Source organism: Cebus imitator, unplaced genomic scaffold (genome assembly GCF_001604975.1).
Source record: "Cebus imitator isolate Cc_AM_T3 unplaced genomic scaffold, Cebus_imitator-1.0 Scaffold0, whole genome shotgun sequence".
Classification (NCBI taxonomy): Eukaryota; Metazoa; Chordata; class Mammalia; order Primates; family Cebidae; genus Cebus; species Cebus imitator.
Window position 1 is genome coordinate 20727130 of NW_016107315.1, and position 23284 is coordinate 20750413.

The window sequence follows — 23284 nt, forward strand, 5'->3', positions numbered from 1 at the left end:
GTCCACACTGATCGTCTTAATGCAATTTTTTTTGAAGGCCTTGAAGCTCAGAGGCATCAGAAAGAACACAACCATAACCTGTCCTCTAACAGTAGCTCTAGAATCAAACTGAAACATCTGATTCCAAGACTCTGAGGAGCTATTCTAGGGAGACACAAGAAAAAATATCTATGTGCTGCTACCACAGACAAGAGAGAATATGGGAGCTGAGCCACTGACTGTTCCACCAAGACCTACTGAGACTCACTTACGGGAACAATATAGAAGAAGAAATTTATAGGCTGAAAGTCTCCTTTCCCCCACAAAAAAAATGTTTTTACCCAGAGTATACAGTACATTTTGGGTAAGAGGGGTACTTGTCATTATTCAGAAATTGATTTTCCTGTTTTAACTTTTCTGAGTGAATACATAACCCATATGATTGCAATAATAAAAGAATGTCATTTTAAATTCTGGGATTCTATAGTGTATGTGGAGATAAAAAGCATTATATCTCTGGGATAAAGGAAAATTAGTACAGGATTATTAGGAAAATGGAAGTGGTAGCATAGTCCCAAAACTGTGGTGCAAGAAATGTTACACAAACATATGTCAAAGTACACAAAATGCATTTAGTAGTGTTTATTACTGTCAATCTCTTCCATTAAGTATTATCTCCTTATGGGTAGAAACTGTTTTATTACCCATCATATGCCTCCATATTCCCTAATATATGTCTACACACTTAGTAAGAATTAGTGATTGAATTTTGTATTCAAAATGGTTGCAATTATTTATTTTAGAGATAACACTTCCAGAAGTGTTTACCTATACACTTAGTAGAAAAGCTCAAGTACACAGGTATGGAGAATATCATAGGGACTGACAAGATGTAATTATTCCCTAAAGTGACATAAATAGTTTTGCCTAAGGTGCCATATTCCATACATATAAAGTATAATCACTCACATGGAGACTTTTAAAAAATTTTTTAAATGTTTAGAAGTGATACATTTTACTCTGGGTGGATGAACTCTGTTGCATCCCATAAATGGTGCCCATATGTTACTGATTCTATAAATTCAGCCTTACCTTTGGCATCTTTCTTCCAAATAACCAAGTAGTAGCAGCCATCTCATTACTTGTGGACATACCTTGCTGTCTCTAGATTGTTTCCTTATCAACCTTTTCCAGAAATTAACATTTTTTTGCTAAAGCAAAATACCCCCCTTTACAAGAAACGTCTTTTTTCAAGGAACTTATTTAAGGCAACTTTGACATCTTTATTCCTCAGGCTGTAGATAAGGGGGTTCAGCATGCGCACAACAGTAGTACAAAACACAGATGACACTTTCCCCTGGCCCATGGAGCTGACAGATGATGGCTGCAGGTACATGAATGCTGCAGACCCAAAGAAAACAGCAACAGCTGGGATGTGGGAGCTGCAAGTGCTGAAGGCCTCAGACCTGCCCTCAGTGGAGCAAATACGGAGAATGCTGGCAATGATGAAGATATAAGAGCTAAGGATGGTGAGGCTGGGGAAAAGGATATTAAATGCACTGAAGCACAAAACTACTATTTAATTGATAGAAGTACTGGAGCAGGAGAGCCCCAGGAGTGGGAAAAGGTCACAGAAGTAATGGTTGATTACATCAGCGTAACAGAAAAGCACTCTTCGCATGCAGACTGTGTGAGCTGTGGCACCAATCAAACCCATGAAATACACCCCAACTACCAACCAGGAGCAGACCTGATAAGACATGGCAACATTGTAAAGCAGTGGGTTACGTATGGCAATGTAGTGGTCATAAGCCATTGCAGCCAACATGTGACATTCTGATATGACAAGAACAAAGAAGAAGTAGAGCTGAGTCATGCATGCTGCATAGGAGATAACATTCCTCTCTGACACAAAGTTCACCAGGATTTTTGGGGTAACGACAGAGGAATGGCAGAGATCAATGAAGGACAGACTGCTGAGGAAATAGTACCTGGGAGTGTGCAGGTGAGAACTGAGCCCAATCAGTGTGATCATTCCCAGGTTGCCGACCACTGTGACCACATAGATTCCCAGGACGAGGAGGAAAAGAGGCAGCTGGAGCTCTATTTTGTCTGTTAGCCCAGCGAGGATAAACTCAGTCACTGTGGAATAATTTCCTTCTACCATTTTCTCTGGAAATTTTATGCAGAAAGAGAAAAAGAAAATTTGAGTTAGGTATTTATTATCCCACTAACACAATAAAATGTGAAACGAAATTCAAGGTTTTTTTAACCAGGTAGTTGCAGTTCTCTGCCTGTTCCTCATCTATGTTAGCAGTAAAAGACCCTGGGATCCCAGAAATATGGGATACACAGATACATCTCAGAACTGTCTCTGTTTGTATTCTATGCTATAAGAGTGGATATTGGTACTGCTCAATCCCTGAACACCCAAAGAACTGTACTGATAACTTTGACTGAATGTTCTAAGAACTTCTCATGCCTTGTTTGTAATCCTCTCGACTCTTTCAGTAGAGCAAATGCTAATGTACCTATTTTACTGTTAGGTAACAGAGTATAATAGCGATTGGGTATTTGCCAAAGTTAGGCATGTAATAAGTAAATAATCAAGGAGATAAGGCCTGTCTGTCTCACCTTTCATCTATTATTTTAGCTGCTCATGGCTTCCCTCCTACCTTTACCTCTTTTTTCGTATCAGTGAAATCACTTACAACAATTAATGTGAAAGAAAAAATTCACGTAAAATACAAACGGTGACGTATCCACACTATTCGAGGCTAGATTTCCCTTCAGTGAGTTCCTTGACTAGTGGCGCTGCTTTAAAAACATAGAAATCATGGCTCTAAAAAGTAACTGAATGGTTAATATAAACCATTTGTACTCCACATCCAAGAAGGGTTTGAGTTTCCTAGTGAGGAGAATTCAGAGTAAGAAATAATAAATATCAAATGTATTCATCCCAGAAACACTGATGGGGTGCCCAGCATGTGCTAAGTACTCTGGTTTGTCCTGATGTGGTCCATAGCCCTCTAGGCCTGTAGGAAGACCTGGACTGCAGAATGGCAATCTTGCATGATGCTTAGACTGTAGTAACAGTGTGCACTGTGTCTTGATATATTTTGCACTCACCTTCAAACCAGAGTTTTTAACAGCATTTGCTCAGCGGCAAGGTAAACCAAAGCAGGAAAAAATATGGATATCTCTCTAGCTTCAGGATAAGAGTTTGGAAGAAAACTAATAAGGTCTGAGCATAGGACACTGTGATGACTGTTCTATGTTCAAAAGAAAGAGATATGAAAGGTAGTATAAGAGATTAGTGAAGTATCAGTAAACAAAGGTATCATTCTTATTTAGATAAGATTGAAAAGCAAGATGATATTTCTATTTATTTCGTGTTTACCACATGCTTAGAACTGTCCAGGCACTTTCATAAATGTTAAATGATTTCTTTCCCCCACAGCACTATGGGTTACAAGAATATTAATCCCATTTTATAAATGCAGAAGCTACAATATTCAGAGACTTGAATAATGTTTTTCATGGTAACACTGTGGCTTTTCAATATAGATGTGAATGATGATTTTCTAGAAGTACAGATGAAACATTTGACTTAGCCATGAGAAATTAAAAAAAAAAAATACATGAGCTAATACTGATATCTTCTGAAAATGCCATCTTCCTAAAACCAAATCATGTACAAACACAGACTAGATTCAAAGAACATAAGCATGGCAGAAAAATTATAAAGATTATACTTGGCATTTATTGAGCAATTTAAATTAGACCAGAGTCCATATTTGTACTTATGACTTATACATGCATAAATTGTTCAATACATGGTGGATAAATAAAGGGACTCAACCGGGTTCACAACATGAAATAACTAAAATAAAAAGCCTTTGTCTTTCCCAAATTGCCATTTGCATCTGAACTTCTTTTAAGTGAATGGTGCCTTCCTATCACTAAAATGTCTGCTGTGTTTTCTGTGCTTACACTGCAGGTCACGGGAGAACAGGTAAATATAAAGTCAAAATTTCATATTTTTTGTAGTACTTTGCCTCACAGTACCAAGATATTTTGAGTACAATACTAATGATAATTAATAGTAAAATGATCTGTTTTTGTTACTGGCAGTTTTCACATGCTTCCTACCTGCTTATTACTTAAATTAGAGTCATGTAAAAACGTGACAGTAATTACATTTTGAAATTTTTTAATGGAATAGAAAATGTTTTTCTGCCACTTTCTTGTCAGCACTTTTTGTCTACAGCAACAGAGTTCACTCATAATGGTGAAGTCCTCCCAGAGTAAGGACTTACTTGTAATTTTTAAGTAACTTTTGGTTATCACAGTTTCAAATGTATATATAGAACAGTGATAACTGGGGAGGGGAGAGCAAGATGGAAGAACAGAAAGCTCCAACCGTCATTCCCCCAACAAGGACAGCAATTAAACAACTATCCACACACAAAAAAACTGCCTCATAAGAACCAAAAATAAGGTGAACACTTATAGTTCTGGGCTTTAACTGCATATCCTGAAAGAGGCACTGGAGAGAGAGAAAACAGTCTTGAATCATGGACACCACACCTCCCCCGCCCCCAGCAGCTGTGGCCTGGCCAGGAGAGCATCTCTGGGCACTGGGGGAAGGAGAACACAGCAATTATGAGGCATCGAACTCAGTGCTTGTCCTGTTAGAGCAGAAAGGAAAGGCGGACCAACAGCTGATGTCCGCCCATAGAGGGAGCATTTAAACCAGCCCTAGCCAGTGGGGAACCTCTGATGCCAGCAGTCAGAATTTGAGTGCCAGCAAACCTTGCCACCGAGGGCTACAGCACTCTGCGTCTTCAGGTCCAACTGAAGGCTGTAAGGACTGCAACTCTTAGGCAATGCCTAGTACTAAAGTAGGCCCAGAGACAGTGGCCCTGTGGGGACATATGACATACTGAGACACCAGCGAGGGCAGTCAAGGGAGTGCTGGCATCCTCCCTCCCCTAACCTCAGGCTGCACAGCTAGTGACTCCAAAAGAGACCCCTTCCTTCCACCTGAGGAAAATGAAAGAGTGGGGAGGACTTTGTCTTGCTTCTTGGGTATCAGCTCAGCCACAGCAAGAGAGGGCACCAGTCAGAGTCAGTAAGCCTCTCTTCTAGGCCATAGCTCCCAGACAACATTTCTAGACACACACTGGGCCAGAAGAAAACCCATTGCATTGAAGGAAAGGACCCCGTCCCAGCCGCATTCATCACCTGTTAATGAAGAACCCGCGGGCCCTGAGTAAGCAGCAGTGATACACAGGTACTATATGGAGGACCTTGGGCAGACACACACTCACTTTAAAAAGTTTCTTGTGTATCTTATCAGAGAAAAAAAATAAATTTTAAAAAGTACATAGAGTTAAGGAGGACTGAAATCACAGTATAGTCGGAGATTGTCAGAAAATATCCAGTAGGTTTAAGTGAGGCACCCAGTAATTTGCTATCTGACATCTTCTGACTCCTCACTTTGCCATCTCCTGCAGAGGTCAACCATCCCTAACTCTGAGTCAATTCTATATATTTCATTAGAAAAGTTGATGGAAATCTACAGTACCAAATTGTCAGCTCCTGAACAATTCAAACTATTGCTGATTTTGCAAGCCCAGAAATGATAGCTTCCCAGTTATCTTTTATAAGATCCCAGTTATTTATTTTAATATATTTCCCAATTTTACCTGTGTTAAGAGAGCTCAGTTTCCATATCCTCTTGCATTTCTGACTCTTTGCATTGGCCAGTTGACTATTTTTCCTGTGTTCCTTGCCTCTCACAAGTCTGTTCGACTTATTATTAGACCCCATCATAGAAGCTCCACGACCTCTTGTCCAATCTTTGTAACTTTTACAGCAGGTGTGGGGCTCTGATTGATTGCATGTGAACGGTTCCTACTGAAGTCAGACCCTGACACATGCGTTTAATGCCTACTGCTTCCTGTTCTGCCCTGTTAACAACACCTGTGTGTTTGAACGCCCACGATCTTTACTTGTAAAGAACTTCCAAACAACCTGGCTGCGTTCATAGTCTTAGCCTATCTTAGAGATGAAGCAAAATAGCAAAACAGCTTAAGGGGAGCAAAGGATATTTTTGTTTTAAACCATTTCACGGAAGTAGAATTGATATACAGGCACCTATTTAAATGTGTATAATTTGATGAGTTTGGACATAGGTAAACATCCTTGATGCCATCACCACAATCGAGGTAACTGATGTATTCATGACCGCCCCAAGTTTTCTTGTGTCCATTTATGTTGTTTGTTTTTCTAGTAAGAATATTTAAAATGAAGCATGCCCTCCAAACAAATTTTGAAGTCCATTGTGTCAACTATACACATTATGTTGTATGGCAGATCTTTAGAACATATTCATCTAGCATAACCGAAAATGTATACGCAGTGAACAACTCCCTGTTTCTCCCACATCTCAGCTCCTGGAAACCACTATTGTATTCTCTGATTTTATGAGTACCTCATATAAATGGAGATATGCAGCATTTGTTTTTCTGTGACTGGTTTATTTCACTTAGCATAATGTCCTCCAGGTTTATCCATGTTGTTGCANTGGACATACCTTGCTGTCTCTAGATTGTTTCCTTATCAACCTTTTCCAGAAATTAACATTTTTTTGCTAAAGCAAAATACCCCCCTTTACAAGAAACGTCTTTTTTCAAGGAACTTATTTAAGGCAACTTTGACATCTTTATTCCTCAGGCTGTAGATAAGGGGGTTCAGCATGCGCACAACAGTAGTACAAAACACAGATGACACTTTCCCCTGGCCCATGGAGCTGACAGATGATGGCTGCAGGTACATGAATGCTGCAGACCCAAAGAAAACAGCAACAGCTGGGATGTGGGAGCTGCAAGTGCTGAAGGCCTCAGACCTGCCCTCAGTGGAGCAAATACGGAGAATGCTGGCAATGATGAAGATATAAGAGCTAAGGATGGTGAGGCTGGGGAAAAGGATATTAAATGCACTGAAGCACAAAACTACTATTTAATTGATAGAAGTACTGGAGCAGGAGAGCCCCAGGAGTGGGAAAAGGTCACAGAAGTAATGGTTGATTACATCAGCGTAACAGAAAAGCACTCTTCGCATGCAGACTGTGTGAGCTGTGGCACCAATCAAACCCATGAAATACACCCCAACTACCAACCAGGAGCAGACCTGATAAGACATGGCAACATTGTAAAGCAGTGGGTTACGTATGGCAATGTAGTGGTCATAAGCCATTGCAGCCAACATGTGACATTCTGATATGACAAGAACAAAGAAGAAGTAGAGCTGAGTCATGCATGCTGCATAGGAGATAACATTCCTCTCTGACACAAAGTTCACCAGGATTTTTGGGGTAACGACAGAGGAATGGCAGAGATCAATGAAGGACAGACTGCTGAGGAAATAGTACCTGGGAGTGTGCAGGTGAGAACTGAGCCCAATCAGTGTGATCATTCCCAGGTTGCCGACCACTGTGACCACATAGATTCCCAGGACGAGGAGGAAAAGAGGCAGCTGGAGCTCTATTTTGTCTGTTAGCCCAGCGAGGATAAACTCAGTCACTGTGGAATAATTTCCTTCTACCATTTTCTCTGGAAATTTTATGCAGAAAGAGAAAAAGAAAATTTGAGTTAGGTATTTATTATCCCACTAACACAATAAAATGTGAAACGAAATTCAAGGTTTTTTTAACCAGGTAGTTGCAGTTCTCTGCCTGTTCCTCATCTATGTTAGCAGTAAAAGACCCTGGGATCCCAGAAATATGGGATACACAGATACATCTCAGAACTGTCTCTGTTTGTATTCTATGCTATAAGAGTGGATATTGGTACTGCTCAATCCCTGAACACCCAAAGAACTGTACTGATAACTTTGACTGAATGTTCTAAGAACTTCTCATGCCTTGTTTGTAATCCTCTCGACTCTTTCAGTAGAGCAAATGCTAATGTACCTATTTTACTGTTAGGTAACAGAGTATAATAGCGATTGGGTATTTGCCAAAGTTAGGCATGTAATAAGTAAATAATCAAGGAGATAAGGCCTGTCTGTCTCACCTTTCATCTATTATTTTAGCTGCTCATGGCTTCCCTCCTACCTTTACCTCTTTTTTCGTATCAGTGAAATCACTTACAACAATTAATGTGAAAGAAAAAATTCACGTAAAATACAAACGGTGACGTATCCACACTATTCGAGGCTAGATTTCCCTTCAGTGAGTTCCTTGACTAGTGGCGCTGCTTTAAAAACATAGAAATCATGGCTCTAAAAAGTAACTGAATGGTTAATATAAACCATTTGTACTCCACATCCAAGAAGGGTTTGAGTTTCCTAGTGAGGAGAATTCAGAGTAAGAAATAATAAATATCAAATGTATTCATCCCAGAAACACTGATGGGGTGCCCAGCATGTGCTAAGTACTCTGGTTTGTCCTGATGTGGTCCATAGCCCTCTAGGCCTGTAGGAAGACCTGGACTGCAGAATGGCAATCTTGCATGATGCTTAGACTGTAGTAACAGTGTGCACTGTGTCTTGATATATTTTGCACTCACCTTCAAACCAGAGTTTTTAACAGCATTTGCTCAGCGGCAAGGTAAACCAAAGCAGGAAAAAATATGGATATCTCTCTAGCTTCAGGATAAGAGTTTGGAAGAAAACTAATAAGGTCTGAGCATAGGACACTGTGATGACTGTTCTATGTTCAAAAGAAAGAGATATGAAAGGTAGTATAAGAGATTAGTGAAGTATCAGTAAACAAAGGTATCATTCTTATTTAGATAAGATTGAAAAGCAAGATGATATTTCTATTTATTTCGTGTTTACCACATGCTTAGAACTGTCCAGGCACTTTCATAAATGTTAAATGATTTCTTTCCCCCACAGCACTATGGGTTACAAGAATATTAATCCCATTTTATAAATGCAGAAGCTACAATATTCAGAGACTTGAATAATGTTTTTCATGGTAACACTGTGGCTTTTCAATATAGATGTGAATGATGATTTTCTAGAAGTACAGATGAAACATTTGACTTAGCCATGAGAAATTAAAAAAAAAAAATACATGAGCTAATACTGATATCTTCTGAAAATGCCATCTTCCTAAAACCAAATCATGTACAAACACAGACTAGATTCAAAGAACATAAGCATGGCAGAAAAATTATAAAGATTATACTTGGCATTTATTGAGCAATTTAAATTAGACCAGAGTCCATATTTGTACTTATGACTTATACATGCATAAATTGTTCAATACATGGTGGATAAATAAAGGGACTCAACCGGGTTCACAACATGAAATAACTAAAATAAAAAGCCTTTGTCTTTCCCAAATTGCCATTTGCATCTGAACTTCTTTTAAGTGAATGGTGCCTTCCTATCACTAAAATGTCTGCTGTGTTTTCTGTGCTTACACTGCAGGTCACGGGAGAACAGGTAAATATAAAGTCAAAATTTCATATTTTTTGTAGTACTTTGCCTCACAGTACCAAGATATTTTGAGTACAATACTAATGATAATTAATAGTAAAATGATCTGTTTTTGTTACTGGCAGTTTTCACATGCTTCCTACCTGCTTATTACTTAAATTAGAGTCATGTAAAAACGTGACAGTAATTACATTTTGAAATTTTTTAATGGAATAGAAAATGTTTTTCTGCCACTTTCTTGTCAGCACTTTTTGTCTACAGCAACAGAGTTCACTCATAATGGTGAAGTCCTCCCAGAGTAAGGACTTACTTGTAATTTTTAAGTAACTTTTGGTTATCACAGTTTCAAATGTATATATAGAACAGTGATAACTGGGGAGGGGAGAGCAAGATGGAAGAACAGAAAGCTCCAACCGTCATTCCCCCAACAAGGACAGCAATTAAACAACTATCCACACACAAAAAAACTGCCTCATAAGAACCAAAAATAAGGTGAACACTTATAGTTCTGGGCTTTAACTGCATATCCTGAAAGAGGCACTGGAGAGAGAGAAAACAGTCTTGAATCATGGACACCACACCTCCCCCGCCCCCAGCAGCTGTGGCCTGGCCAGGAGAGCATCTCTGGGCACTGGGGGAAGGAGAACACAGCAATTATGAGGCATCGAACTCAGTGCTTGTCCTGTTAGAGCAGAAAGGAAAGGCGGACCAACAGCTGATGTCCGCCCATAGAGGGAGCATTTAAACCAGCCCTAGCCAGTGGGGAACCTCTGATGCCAGCAGTCAGAATTTGAGTGCCAGCAAACCTTGCCACCGAGGGCTACAGCACTCTGCGTCTTCAGGTCCAACTGAAGGCTGTAAGGACTGCAACTCTTAGGCAATGCCTAGTACTAAAGTAGGCCCAGAGACAGTGGCCCTGTGGGGACATATGACATACTGAGACACCAGCGAGGGCAGTCAAGGGAGTGCTGGCATCCTCCCTCCCCTAACCTCAGGCTGCACAGCTAGTGACTCCAAAAGAGACCCCTTCCTTCCACCTGAGGAAAATGAAAGAGTGGGGAGGACTTTGTCTTGCTTCTTGGGTATCAGCTCAGCCACAGCAAGAGAGGGCACCAGTCAGAGTCAGTAAGCCTCTCTTCTAGGCCATAGCTCCCAGACAACATTTCTAGACACACACTGGGCCAGAAGAAAACCCATTGCATTGAAGGAAAGGACCCCGTCCCAGCCGCATTCATCACCTGTTAATGAAGAACCCGCGGGCCCTGAGTAAGCAGCAGTGATACACAGGTACTATATGGAGGACCTTGGGCAGACACACACTCACTTTAAAAAGTTTCTTGTGTATCTTATCAGAGAAAAAAAATAAATTTTAAAAAGTACATAGAGTTAAGGAGGACTGAAATCACAGTATAGTCGGAGATTGTCAGAAAATATCCAGTAGGTTTAAGTGAGGCACCCAGTAATTTGCTATCTGACATCTTCTGACTCCTCACTTTGCCATCTCCTGCAGAGGTCAACCATCCCTAACTCTGAGTCAATTCTATATATTTCATTAGAAAAGTTGATGGAAATCTACAGTACCAAATTGTCAGCTCCTGAACAATTCAAACTATTGCTGATTTTGCAAGCCCAGAAATGATAGCTTCCCAGTTATCTTTTATAAGATCCCAGTTATTTATTTTAATATATTTCCCAATTTTACCTGTGTTAAGAGAGCTCAGTTTCCATATCCTCTTGCATTTCTGACTCTTTGCATTGGCCAGTTGACTATTTTTCCTGTGTTCCTTGCCTCTCACAAGTCTGTTCGACTTATTATTAGACCCCATCATAGAAGCTCCACGACCTCTTGTCCAATCTTTGTAACTTTTACAGCAGGTGTGGGGCTCTGATTGATTGCATGTGAACGGTTCCTACTGAAGTCAGACCCTGACACATGCGTTTAATGCCTACTGCTTCCTGTTCTGCCCTGTTAACAACACCTGTGTGTTTGAACGCCCACGATCTTTACTTGTAAAGAACTTCCAAACAACCTGGCTGCGTTCATAGTCTTAGCCTATCTTAGAGATGAAGCAAAATAGCAAAACAGCTTAAGGGGAGCAAAGGATATTTTTGTTTTAAACCATTTCACGGAAGTAGAATTGATATACAGGCACCTATTTAAATGTGTATAATTTGATGAGTTTGGACATAGGTAAACATCCTTGATGCCATCACCACAATCGAGGTAACTGATGTATTCATGACCGCCCCAAGTTTTCTTGTGTCCATTTATGTTGTTTGTTTTTCTAGTAAGAATATTTAAAATGAAGCATGCCCTCCAAACAAATTTTGAAGTCCATTGTGTCAACTATACACATTATGTTGTATGGCAGATCTTTAGAACATATTCATCTAGCATAACCGAAAATGTATACGCAGTGAACAACTCCCTGTTTCTCCCACATCTCAGCTCCTGGAAACCACTATTGTATTCTCTGATTTTATGAGTTTGACTATTATACATACCTCATATAAATGGAGATATGCAGCATTTGTTTTTCTGTGACTGGTTTATTTCACTTAGCATAATGTCCTCCAGGTTTATCCATGTTGTTGCAAATGGCAGAATTTTCATTAGTGGGGAGTGGGAGAGAACTGTTTTGAGTTATCATAAAAGAAGGCAGTGATGACTCAGAACCAGAAGAATATTGCTAAAGTATATCCAGAATTATTGTTTCATTAGAGTTTTTACTAGATTAATAGAATAAAAGAATGGTGTAGTCCTAAGTTATATTGATTTTAGTACAGTATTTGCTTAACCTCTTGAAATAGTCTATGGACATGATATAGTTGTGTGTGCTAGGTGAAAATACAGAATAATATCTCATAGTTATGTGAAGTTAGGGAGCATCTAAAGACAAATCATAAATTTAGAAATCTTCAGTTGTTATTTCATAAAAGCTTATATTTAGCCTTGTCTTGAAAAATCATGCTATCAGTAACATGGATAATGCCATACAATAAATTATTACAAACTGTGTAAATTATACTAATATAGAAAATATTAACAAATACTTATATGATAATAATGATCCAAGAAGATATTATTAGGTTATTAATATGGACTGATATTGCCAAGAAGAATTTAACAGCAATAAGCAAATGTTTGCTGTGGCCTTTCAGGATAAAGAGATGAATAACAGAATCCCTGCTCTTCAGAATGTTTCTATCTAGAAGGGGGTTAGAAGGCAGTCTAGACAAGGTAAAAAACATCATGATTGCACAGGTCCTACAAGAACCTATGAATATGGTGAATATGGTGCTAGTTCAGAGTAGGGGCCAGTGAAGACTTTTAAGAGAAACCTCAGTGGAAGGATAAGAAGGAATAAGCTAGGTCTGCATAAACTTCAAAATTGAGAAGCATTGGCCTTCCAGTTCCTCATGTTCAAAAGATGTGGATCCAGGGGATGTCAATAAATCCCAAAGAATTAATTAAAAGGAACACAGTATTCAAAATGAGGGAAGTGATGGCCACAGAATACAAATTGCATCTGGGGAATTATGCTAAATTCTGGGGTCTGTAATTTATGATGGTGATTCATAAATTATAATTATGCAGGAAAATTAAAAATTTAGATCAAAATAATTTACACCTAGTATCTACATGATTAGTAATACAAATTAGGATTAGACTTATTGTACATTACCTCAGAAGGCAGAGTTACAGTCTGAGATAACTTTTGTTTCAACATCAAAATTTCTATAGCCATTGAACATGTGCAAAAGTAGTATAGGTTGAATTATGAAAAAGATAATTTTCCTTTGGGAGGCCGAGGCAGGCAGATCATGAAGTTAGGAGTTCAAGACTAGCCTGGCCAACATGGTGAAACCCTGTCTCTACTAAAAATACAAAAATTAGCCGGATGTGGTGGTGTGGGCCTGTAATCCCAGCTACTCTGGAAGTGGAAGCAGGAGAATCAGTTGAACCCAGGATATGGAGTTTGCAGTGAGCTGAGATTGTACCACTGCACTCTGGCCTGGGTGACAGAGCAAGACGCTGTCTTAAAGAAAAAAAAAAAAAAGAGAAAGATAATTTTCTTTTTTCAGATGTATACAGCAAAAGATGAATAATCATTTTCAGGTAGATTTAGAAAATTCCTATAGCGTTGTGAGGAGGTTAGATTTCATGAATGTTCATCAACATTCTGAGATTGACAGGTTCTAAAACACGGAATTCAGATACTCACCTTTTCTCTACCTGGAAACCTTGGTTGTGGTTACATGTAAGCTTTAGACCAAATACTCTCTATATAGCTCTTGATAATGTCCATGATAGCAGTTCAAAATAGACTCCTGTGCTCTCATTTACTTAGGATGTCAGAATTCAAAGTGCAGATCTCAATTTCTGAGTAGCTCACATAGATAGTATGAATCAAAAGCCATGATTTCCTCTTGCAGCTTCTTTATAACGCTACTCAAGGCACTTGCCAAAGTGACCTTATTTTTATCTAGGGTTTTGATGTATAAGAGGTGTCATCAAAAACATATAAACTCCCTCAAGATTTCCTCTCACCAAGGATGAGCTATTTGGATACAAGAGCAATTAACCTGTTAGGCTATTATTCCATGATGAGCTTGCCTTTTACATCCTTTGTATGACACTCCCATTAGCTCCCTTGTGTACAGTCTTTTCTCTTTGTGTTGAAATAGTAGCGGCCATTATGTAAAGAGCTAGAAATCAAAGCCTAGTATGTGTGGTTCTAGGAGGTCCTCAGAAAACAGCTGCCTATCTGAATATGATTTTTTGAAATATTTGAAGCCTTTTCCATTTATGTAAGATTTGGAAAAAGAGTTACATATAATTACTAGAAGTTGTTCTTTATAGTTTCCAAGATACTTTGTTTTATGTGCAGACATCATATGTGTATAATGATAATAGCCAGGACTTACTGAACACTTACTAAATATCACACATTATTCTTATCTTGTTACATTTGCTAACATGTTTAATTCTCACAGTAGATCAATCTAGAAGGTAATATTAGGTTGAGTCTGGTAGCAGTTTCATATGACTCAATCTATTATGCCCATTTAAAAAGAAAAGAGTGTAGAAAGCTTGAGCAATTGGTCTAAACTTACCTAGGCAATAAGTTTAGTTTGCTCATAAAATTATTATATTTAGAATACGACATTTTTTTTTTAAATTCAAGTTTTTTATTCAACAGACATGCGATATACGATGTTATACATTAAGACTTACACTTAGGGGCTGGGTGCAGTGACTCATGCCTGTAATCCCAGCACTTGTAGGTAGATCACGAGGTCAGGAGTTCAAGACCAGCCTGGCCAATATGATGAAACTCCATCTCTACTAAAAATACAAAAATTAGCTGGACATGGTGGCACACATCTGTAGTCCCAGATAGATGCTCAGGAGGCTGAGGCAGGAGAATTACTTGAACCCAGGAGGTGGAGGTTGTAGTGAGCCAAGATCGCACCACTGCATTCCAGCCTGGGCAACAGAGCAAGACTCCATCTCAAAAAAATAAAGACTTACATTCAGAAATGCAAACTGTATTTTTTAAATTTGCTTACAATTGAACTTAATGCATATATAGTAAACAGGTTTATAGGGCTTACTGTTCATCAAATAATGTTTAAGCACTTTTCCACTTTATGCTTGAATATTTACCTCATCTTATAGATGAGGATACTAAAGCACAGAAATTTGCATGAAGAAACTATAAAAAACAGAAAGGCGACAGGCATAATCCAGTATCATGCCTGGCAAACTGGGACATGTGATGACTATACTTAACAATATGGTAGCCACTAGCCCTGTGACATTCAAAATTTAACCAAATTAAAGCAAATTAAAAATGCATGTTATCTGACACTTTGGTACATTCCAAGTTCTTAATATATTGCTAATGTCCACAGTATTGAAAAATGCAGAATACATAGAACATTACCATCATGGCCAAAACTTTCACTGGCTAATACTCGTTCAGTGGAAGAGGATAAAATGGTAAAAAAATTTCTTCAAATGTAAAATCATAAAAGTGATCATTGCTAAGTAGGATAAGTTCATTGTGCAATGAGATCCTGTCATTTGTGGCTCAAGCATTTAAGCATTTGCATACTCTCAGAGGATCATATAAGTAAGTCCTGAACCTAGAAGGTGAGCTCCAGAGTTATGCTATATCCATCTTGACAGAGAAGTGGAAAAGGTGTGTGGGGAACTTCTGGGACTTTATACCACCACAATTTCTTCTGCCATCAAATATTTCTCAATTCATGCCTTCTCATGTATGAGTTCATGAAATATTTCTCAAGCCTTCTTTTGGCCACTTTCGTGAACTCTTATGTCAATTTCCCCTGGAGCTGCCCATAAATTATCACAATATGACATGTGTAATCTGACTAGCACTTTACATTTTACATATATGTTGATGCCTTGAGGCCATCTCATACCTTAAAAGACTATGGTCAAATTTATCAATCATAGGATTTTGTGCAGAAATATATTTCTATGTTCTGAGAGGAAATATAGTGCTGGTTAAGAACATGAGCTCTGCAGTCACATGAATTGCAGCTCAATTTCTTGCTCTACTTTTTATTGCCTGCATGACACAGGGAAAGCAATTGAACCTATGTAAAAGCCCGTTTCCTAATCTTCAAAATAGTGCTAGTAATAGCACTTACATTGTGGATTTATTGCACCAATTGAATACTACAATATCCATATTCATATTATGGTAAGTATGCAGAAAATATTAATTGTTTTCAGTAATACATTTAAGCACTTTAACTAATATGGACTCAGTGGGTATGTCCAGGGAAATTAATCTAGGCATGCATTTAATTTATTCTGCGTAGTTAAATCAACTTTCTATAATTAATCTACTTCTTTTTCTTTCAAGGGTCCTATTATGATTATGTTCACAGCACTAGCCATTTTTAATCTGTTCCCATGTAATCTTTATAGAGAAGCTACATCAACGTATAACGATGTTATTAATTATGTCTTAGATGATGCCTCCTTTGTTTTCTATGTTAAACTAACAAACATCAGGTATCAAAACTTACATGCTGACTTATAGACTTAGCTACATGTAAGAAACCTAGAAGTTGTTATTCCTAGCTGTATAAGAAAAAAAACTAGACAAACTAGAAAGTAATGACTTTTCTGAACCCACCAGAAAATATAGGTTTCAAGGCAAACCACTACCTTTAAATCTGGAGATAGCTCTCTGCATCCAGAGAGGTAGCTCTTTGAATTGCTTACCCAAAGCAGAGGCTACTTATTTATGTAAGCCGATAGTAACATTCAAATAATTATTTTGATACGTTGCTGGATTCTGAATACAGACTATCATGAAAGCGAGAAGCTCCTGGGATCCCTAGTCATAGGTAGATCTCACATTTACATGGGCTTTCCCTCCAGGAATCCTGTAGGTTGTCATGGTAAAAATCTGAGACAGATTTCCTCTCAGCCAAGGCAGACAGGGTGTGAATAGCAGCCATCTTGAAACCCACCCAAAGTCTTCTTCCTAACAAAGAGCTAATTTATGGGGGGAAGGAATTTGACAGATGGCAATTCTCAAAATTTTTCTCCTATGGGAGAAATGGATTATGCCCCATCTCTAGTCTTCCTGTCTTATCTAATGAGAAAAAAGGACAGCCAAAATGGGAAAGGTTTTCAAAAAATAAATAAAATTATAATAATACAGGCAAGAGAGGAGGACAAAGGAAGAGAAACCTGTAGCTACTGGTTGGTGAAAGGACAGAAACATTTTGAAGGTCACATCCCTGAGACACAGGCCCACTGAAAGACTGAGACTTAACCAGAAGGTCATAGAAAGGTACCTCTCCCCATACCTTACCACTTTTCCATCAGCCCCCACCCATTATAATAACTGTGGATTACAAAGATTCATGTTAATTGCAAATCTTCTCACTAAAGGCTGATTTACCTCAGTACCTTGTAGTACTGAGGTAAATTTCAACAAGTCATGGAATTGCCAAATGGCAAGAAAAATATATATATTCTAAAGAAATCAAGCAAATATGAGACCCAAACTCAGGTATGATGGGGATGTTGGAATTATTTAACAGGAAATTTAAAATAACTCTGATAACTTATGTTTAAGAGCTATAAATAAAAAATAAATAACAGGGAAGAACAGATTGGTAATTAAGCAGAGAGATAGGAACTTGTTTTACCAAAAGAATAAAAAAGAATTTCTAGAAATTAAAAAAAAGCACTAACAGAAATAAAGAATGCCTTTGATGGGCTCTTCAGTCCACCAGACATGAACAGTGAAAGGATCAGTAAGCTTGAAGTTCTGTCAATAGAAACTTCCCAAAGTAAAATACAAAGAAAAAGAGAATAAAATTTAAAACATTAGAAAATATCCAAAAACTCTGTGATGATATCAAAAGGTTTAACCAATGTGTAATTTTAACATCAGAATAAGAAAGAGAACAAAAAAGAAGAAATATTTGAAGCAATAACCTATCAGTTTTCAAAATTAATGACAGACACCAAACCACAGACCCAAAAGTCTCAGAGAACAGCAAGCAAGATAAATAACAAAAGTCAATTCTGAGGTATGGCATATTCAGACTGTGGACAATTAAAGGAAAAGAGAAACTCTAGAAGCAATCTGGGAGTGGATAGAGGAGAGTCTCAGTGTAATCGAGAACTCACTTTACCTGTAGAGGAACAAGAATAGAAATCATAGCAAACTTCTTGTCAGAAACCATGCAAGCAAGAAGAGAGTAGAGTAAAATATCTGAAGTGTTTTTTTTGTTATTTAAAAAACTGATAACCTAAAATTTTATATTAAGAAAAATTAGCCTTCAAAGAAGAGCAAAGACTTTCTCAGACAAAAATAAAACAAACAAGCAAAAATCCTGAGTGAATTCACTGCCAGCAGACCTGAACTAAAATTTTTGTAGAAAGAAAATAATTTAGGTTGGAAACATAGACTCACATAAACAAAGGAAAGCAAGAGAAGGGACAGATGAAATTAAAATAAATTTTCAATCTGAATTGATCCAAAAGGTAACTATTTGAAGCAATAATAGTATCAATATTTTGGGTCATTATGATATGTGGATCAGTAAAATAATGACAATGTCATAAAGAATAGGAAGGAGGAATTTGGAGTATCCCATTAAAAGAGTAGATTACACTATATATTACATTATAATGTAATATATACTCATTGCATAAATATAATATACATAATTTACACTATATATATGATCATATATACATATAATATAATCTAAAATGTGAAATGCATACAGATATGGCATATGTATACCACATTTTCTTTATCTAATTATCTGTTGGTGGATACTTAGGTTGATTCCATATCTTTTTTATTGTAAATGGTGCTGCAATAAACACACATGTGTCAGTATTTTTTGATATAATTTCTTTCCCTTTGGGTTTATATCCAGTGGAGGTATTGCTGGATTGAATGGTAGTTTTATTTTTAGTTCTTTATGAAATCTCCACACTGTTTTCCAAAAAGATTGTTCTAATTTAAGTTCACACCAACAGAGTAAAAACATTCTGTTTGCTCCACATTCTCACCAACATATTATTTCTTGACTTTTTAATGATAGCCATTCTGACTGGCATAAGACGGTATCTCTCCATGGTTCTAATTTTCATTTCTCTAATGATTGATAAGGGTTTTTCAAAATGCTCAAAGATTAAGTAGGCAGAAAATCAGAAAGAATATCACGATAGTTAATTTTATGTATCAACTTGGGTAGGCTACAGTATTCAGTTGTTCGGTCAAATACCAGTCTAGATGTTGCTCTGAAAGTATCTTTTAAGATGTGATTAACATTTAAATAAACAGAACTTGAGTAAGGCATATTATTCTTCATAATGTGGGTGGGCTTCATCCAATTTTTTCCTCAGTCTTGGGAAAAAAAGACTGAGGTATCCCAAAGAGGAAGGAATCCTGGCTCTAGGTACATGCCTTCAGACTCAAGACTGCAACATTAACACTTGCCAGAATTTCCACCCTGCTGGCCTTCCCTGCAAATTTCGTACTTGCCAGCTCCTACAATTGCATGAGCCAATTCCTTAAAATATATCTATCTATATCTGTAATCTGTCTATACTTATATTATATCTGTCTTTGCTCTGTTGGTTCTGTTTCTCTGGATAACCATGACCAACAGAGTTATGGATTACTGAAATAACTTGATCAATCTACTTGATGCAATTGATATTTATAGAATACTCCATCCCAAAACAGGAGAATACAGATTCCTTTCAGGCATACATAGAACATTCACTGAGATAGACAATGGTCTAGACTATGAAACATAGCTAACTAAAATTTTTAAAATAGAAAATCTACAAATATGTTCCCAGACCACAACAACTAGAAATCAATAACTTTTTTTATTCTTTCATCTATTGATGGACATTTAGGTTATTTTCATACCTTGGGTAATGTAAATAATGCTGCAGTGAATACAGATAGGCAGATATCTTTCTGAGATTCTGATTTTAATTCTTTTGGATATGTACCCAGAATTGGATTGCTGGATCATATAATCATTTATTTTCGTTAGCTAAAAAACATCAAGTTCTTATTATGTGTCAAGCAATAAGCTAGGTGTTGTGAGAGATCCCAAAATAAATTAGACATAGGCCTAATCATCCAAGTCTTTACCCTTGAAGGTGAGAAGCAAGCATTTTTCTGTTTTTCTACTAATTTCTCGTCTAAACAATCTCCATTGTTTTCTCCTTAGTTCTTCAGTTTACGTTCCCTTAACTCTTAACTTGGTTTTTGGCTATGTTAATAAGTATTGAGTCTTTAAAAATAATATGAATGTAACTAATTTGTTTGCATTTTATGTTCTAGATATAATATCAACATCAACAACAGCTGCTGGAAATTAGGAATGCATTGAGTTGGACAAGGGAGTGTTTCTGGATGATGAGGCTTGAATCTGTATGGAGATAAGTTACATACACATTTGGATAATACTGCAGTCTGTGGACTGATATGGTTTGGATTTGTGTCCCCGCCCAGTTCTCACATCCAATTCTAATCCCTGATGTTGGAGGTGGGGCCTGTGGGAGGTGATTGGATCATGGAGGCAGATTTCCTCCTTTGATGCTGTTCCCATGATAGGGTTTTCAGGAAAGCTGGTTGTCTAAAAGTGTGTGGCACCTTCCTGCTCTCTCTTTCTCCTGCTCTGGGCACGTAAGATGTGCCTGCTTCCCGTTTGCCTTTCACCAAGATTTAAGTTTTTTGAGGCCTCCCCAGAAGCAGAAGTCTGTCCAGCCTGCAGAACCATAAGCCAATTAAACCTCTTTTCTTTATAAATTGCCCAGTTTCAGGTATTTCTTAAAGCAGTGTGAGAACAGACTAATACAGGGACTCAATAACCCATTTTCCTTCAATGGTATTTGACTCGTGGAGAAGATACAGTACAAAAGTAGCTGCTTGAGAGACTTCAAACATGCCATCATCTTTGCTTTCTCACACCCACACACACAAAGACTTGAACTGTACTACCTCTAAGGTCCCTTTTTTTTTCTTTTCTTTTTTAAGCTGAAGTAGGAGACCTGCCGATCTTGTTTTCTGGTCACAAACTTTTGCTGACCCAAACAGGATCTAACCCAGACAGAAGGAAGTGAAGGCTCCAGCAGACTGTGGAAAAGCAATCCCAAGCTGCCCTCACTGCTCATTAGCATAAGACAGCCCCATAAGTTCCACAACAGTTTACAAATACAAATGTGATGGCAACGACCCAGAAGTTACCACCCCTTTCCATGGTAATGGCCTGAAAGTGGTCACCCCTTTCCTAGAAAGTTGTAAATAACTGGCCATGCAATTTGCATTGACCCACTCCTTAATTTTCATGTAATTGAAAGTGGGTTTCCATGAGTATAAATATAGTTACCAGTAGCCCATATTGTTGATTCAGGGCACACTGCTGATGAGTAAGCCTTACTTCCCAAAGAGCAGAATTGTTCTGTTAAATGATGCTAACCCTACCAGCTCACATCGGAATTCCTTTCAGGGCAAAGCCAAGAACTCCCAACTTTGGGGCTCTCCAATTCTGCATCAAAGCTTTAAGAAAATTGGAATCTGCATAACAAAGGAATAAAGGATACATGTAAAGAGTCAAATACCTTGCTTTAGGTGACTAAAAGAATACAGATATCTTTTTTGGTAAGCTTGAAAAGGTTATAGTTCATTATTTAGTTTCACTTGTGGCTAGGGACAGTTGGATGATGGATGGCCTCTCTTAGTTTTGCTCTTCTTTTTTTTTTGAGATGGAGTTTCGCTCTTGTTACCCAGCCTGGAGTGCAATGGTGCGACCTCGGCTCACCGCAACCTCCGCCTCCTGGGCTCAGGCAATTCTCCTGCCTCAGCCTCCTGAGTAGCTGGGACTACAGGCACGCACTACCATGCCCAGCTAATTTTTTGTATTTTTAGTAGAGACAGGGTTTTACCATGTTGACCAGGATGGTCTCGATCTCTTGACCTCGTGATCCACCCGCCTCGGCCTCCCAAAGTGCTGGGACTACAGGCTTGAGCCACCGCGCCTGGCCAGTTTTGCTCTTCTAAGTTTGTTTTCACATTTTAAACTGAGAACTTTCTACCGTCTCCACTCTGCTGGTTTTACCACATCTACTCTCATTTCTGTTATTTCCTTTGACTGAAAGTGGACTGTACCCTGAGAGTTTTGCCTGGGGCTCTCAGGAGACAAGTGACTGTGAGATTAATTGTAAAATTGTGTTGTCTCTTTCAAATGCTTAGAGGCCTGTTAAATGAGTTGATCATTAAGGAAAATTTCTCTGAGTCTTTATTAGTCATAAACATCACTGACTTTAATTCTCTCAGGATACAAAACAGAAAAGGGGTATTTACACCAAGTTTAAATGATCTTGCTGTCACTCTACAGCAATGATGTCTTTATTTTCACTCCTTTTCTGTTCTTAAGAGCTGATTTAAGAGCTAATTTAATGTCAGTTCCATCTGGAGCCATCTAGTTTCTACATTCAGAACGAATGCCAGCATAACCAGCCACAGCGTTCCCACCTTTATTCTCCTTTGCTCTTGGACCCACTTGCTTCCTTGTTAGGATGTAAAAGGAGGCTCTTCTTATTTCCTGTTTTAGCTGGGTGGTTGCCCACCTGAAGTGGACAAGAGTTTGCATTTCATGTCAACTTCCAACCACAGTCTCATCTGTACCACTCTCTACATACTGAGTAGCTGTGTTCAGGAACAGACTTATCTGTGAGAGGAAAGACAAAAAGATTTTCCTGATATGACAAAAACAGTATTTCCTCCCAGACCCTAAGCTGGTTCTACTTCAACTAAAATGGCTGTGCATGTGTGGTGGGCCATTCAGTTAGTTATCTCTTTTCACTTATATAGAGCTTTGCAAATTATACACATTCTCATCCATCATCTAATTTCAGAAAATCACCACAAGGATTTCGTATGAAATGTGAGTTTCATTTTACAGACGAAGAAGCAAAAACTCAGTGAATGTTAGTGACTTTTGTTCACAGCTTGGCTTAGAGTTACCTTCTGTAAGAAGTTCTTCATTATAAATTTAATTTCTTTAATAGCTGTAGGTCGTTTTAGGTTGCATGTCTCTTCTTGGGTAGATTGTGATAACCTGTGACTTTCAGAAAATGGGTCTTTTCAAATACAGATGAGTGTAAGTTCAGGCCTGGCTTCTGTGGGTAACAGTCCTAATGTCAGTTCAGTTTTGGAATAATCTACAGTATTATTTTGATCTGTCTTGCATGTGAACCACCTCGTATAAGTCAGAAATCAGGGAAATGTACCCCATAGTTTAATTA

At 38.1% G+C, this 23284-nt stretch overlaps 2 protein-coding genes across 2 annotated transcripts; both read right to left on the reverse strand.

Moving 5' to 3' along the window:
• Nucleotides 1-1202: 1202 nt before the first annotated feature.
• Nucleotides 1203-2146, reverse strand: LOC108301099 (olfactory receptor 150-like). The gene is given in 1 exon segment (XM_017524151.1): nucleotides 1203-2146. A coding segment is annotated over 1 exon segment (936 nt). The 3' UTR covers nucleotides 1203-1210.
• A 4503-nt stretch (nucleotides 2147-6649) lies between these two features.
• LOC108309119 (olfactory receptor 150-like) lies at nucleotides 6650-7593 on the reverse strand. The gene is given in 1 exon segment (XM_017535324.1): nucleotides 6650-7593. A coding segment is annotated over 1 exon segment (936 nt). The 3' UTR covers nucleotides 6650-6657.
• Between the last annotated feature and the right edge of the window lie 15691 nt (nucleotides 7594-23284).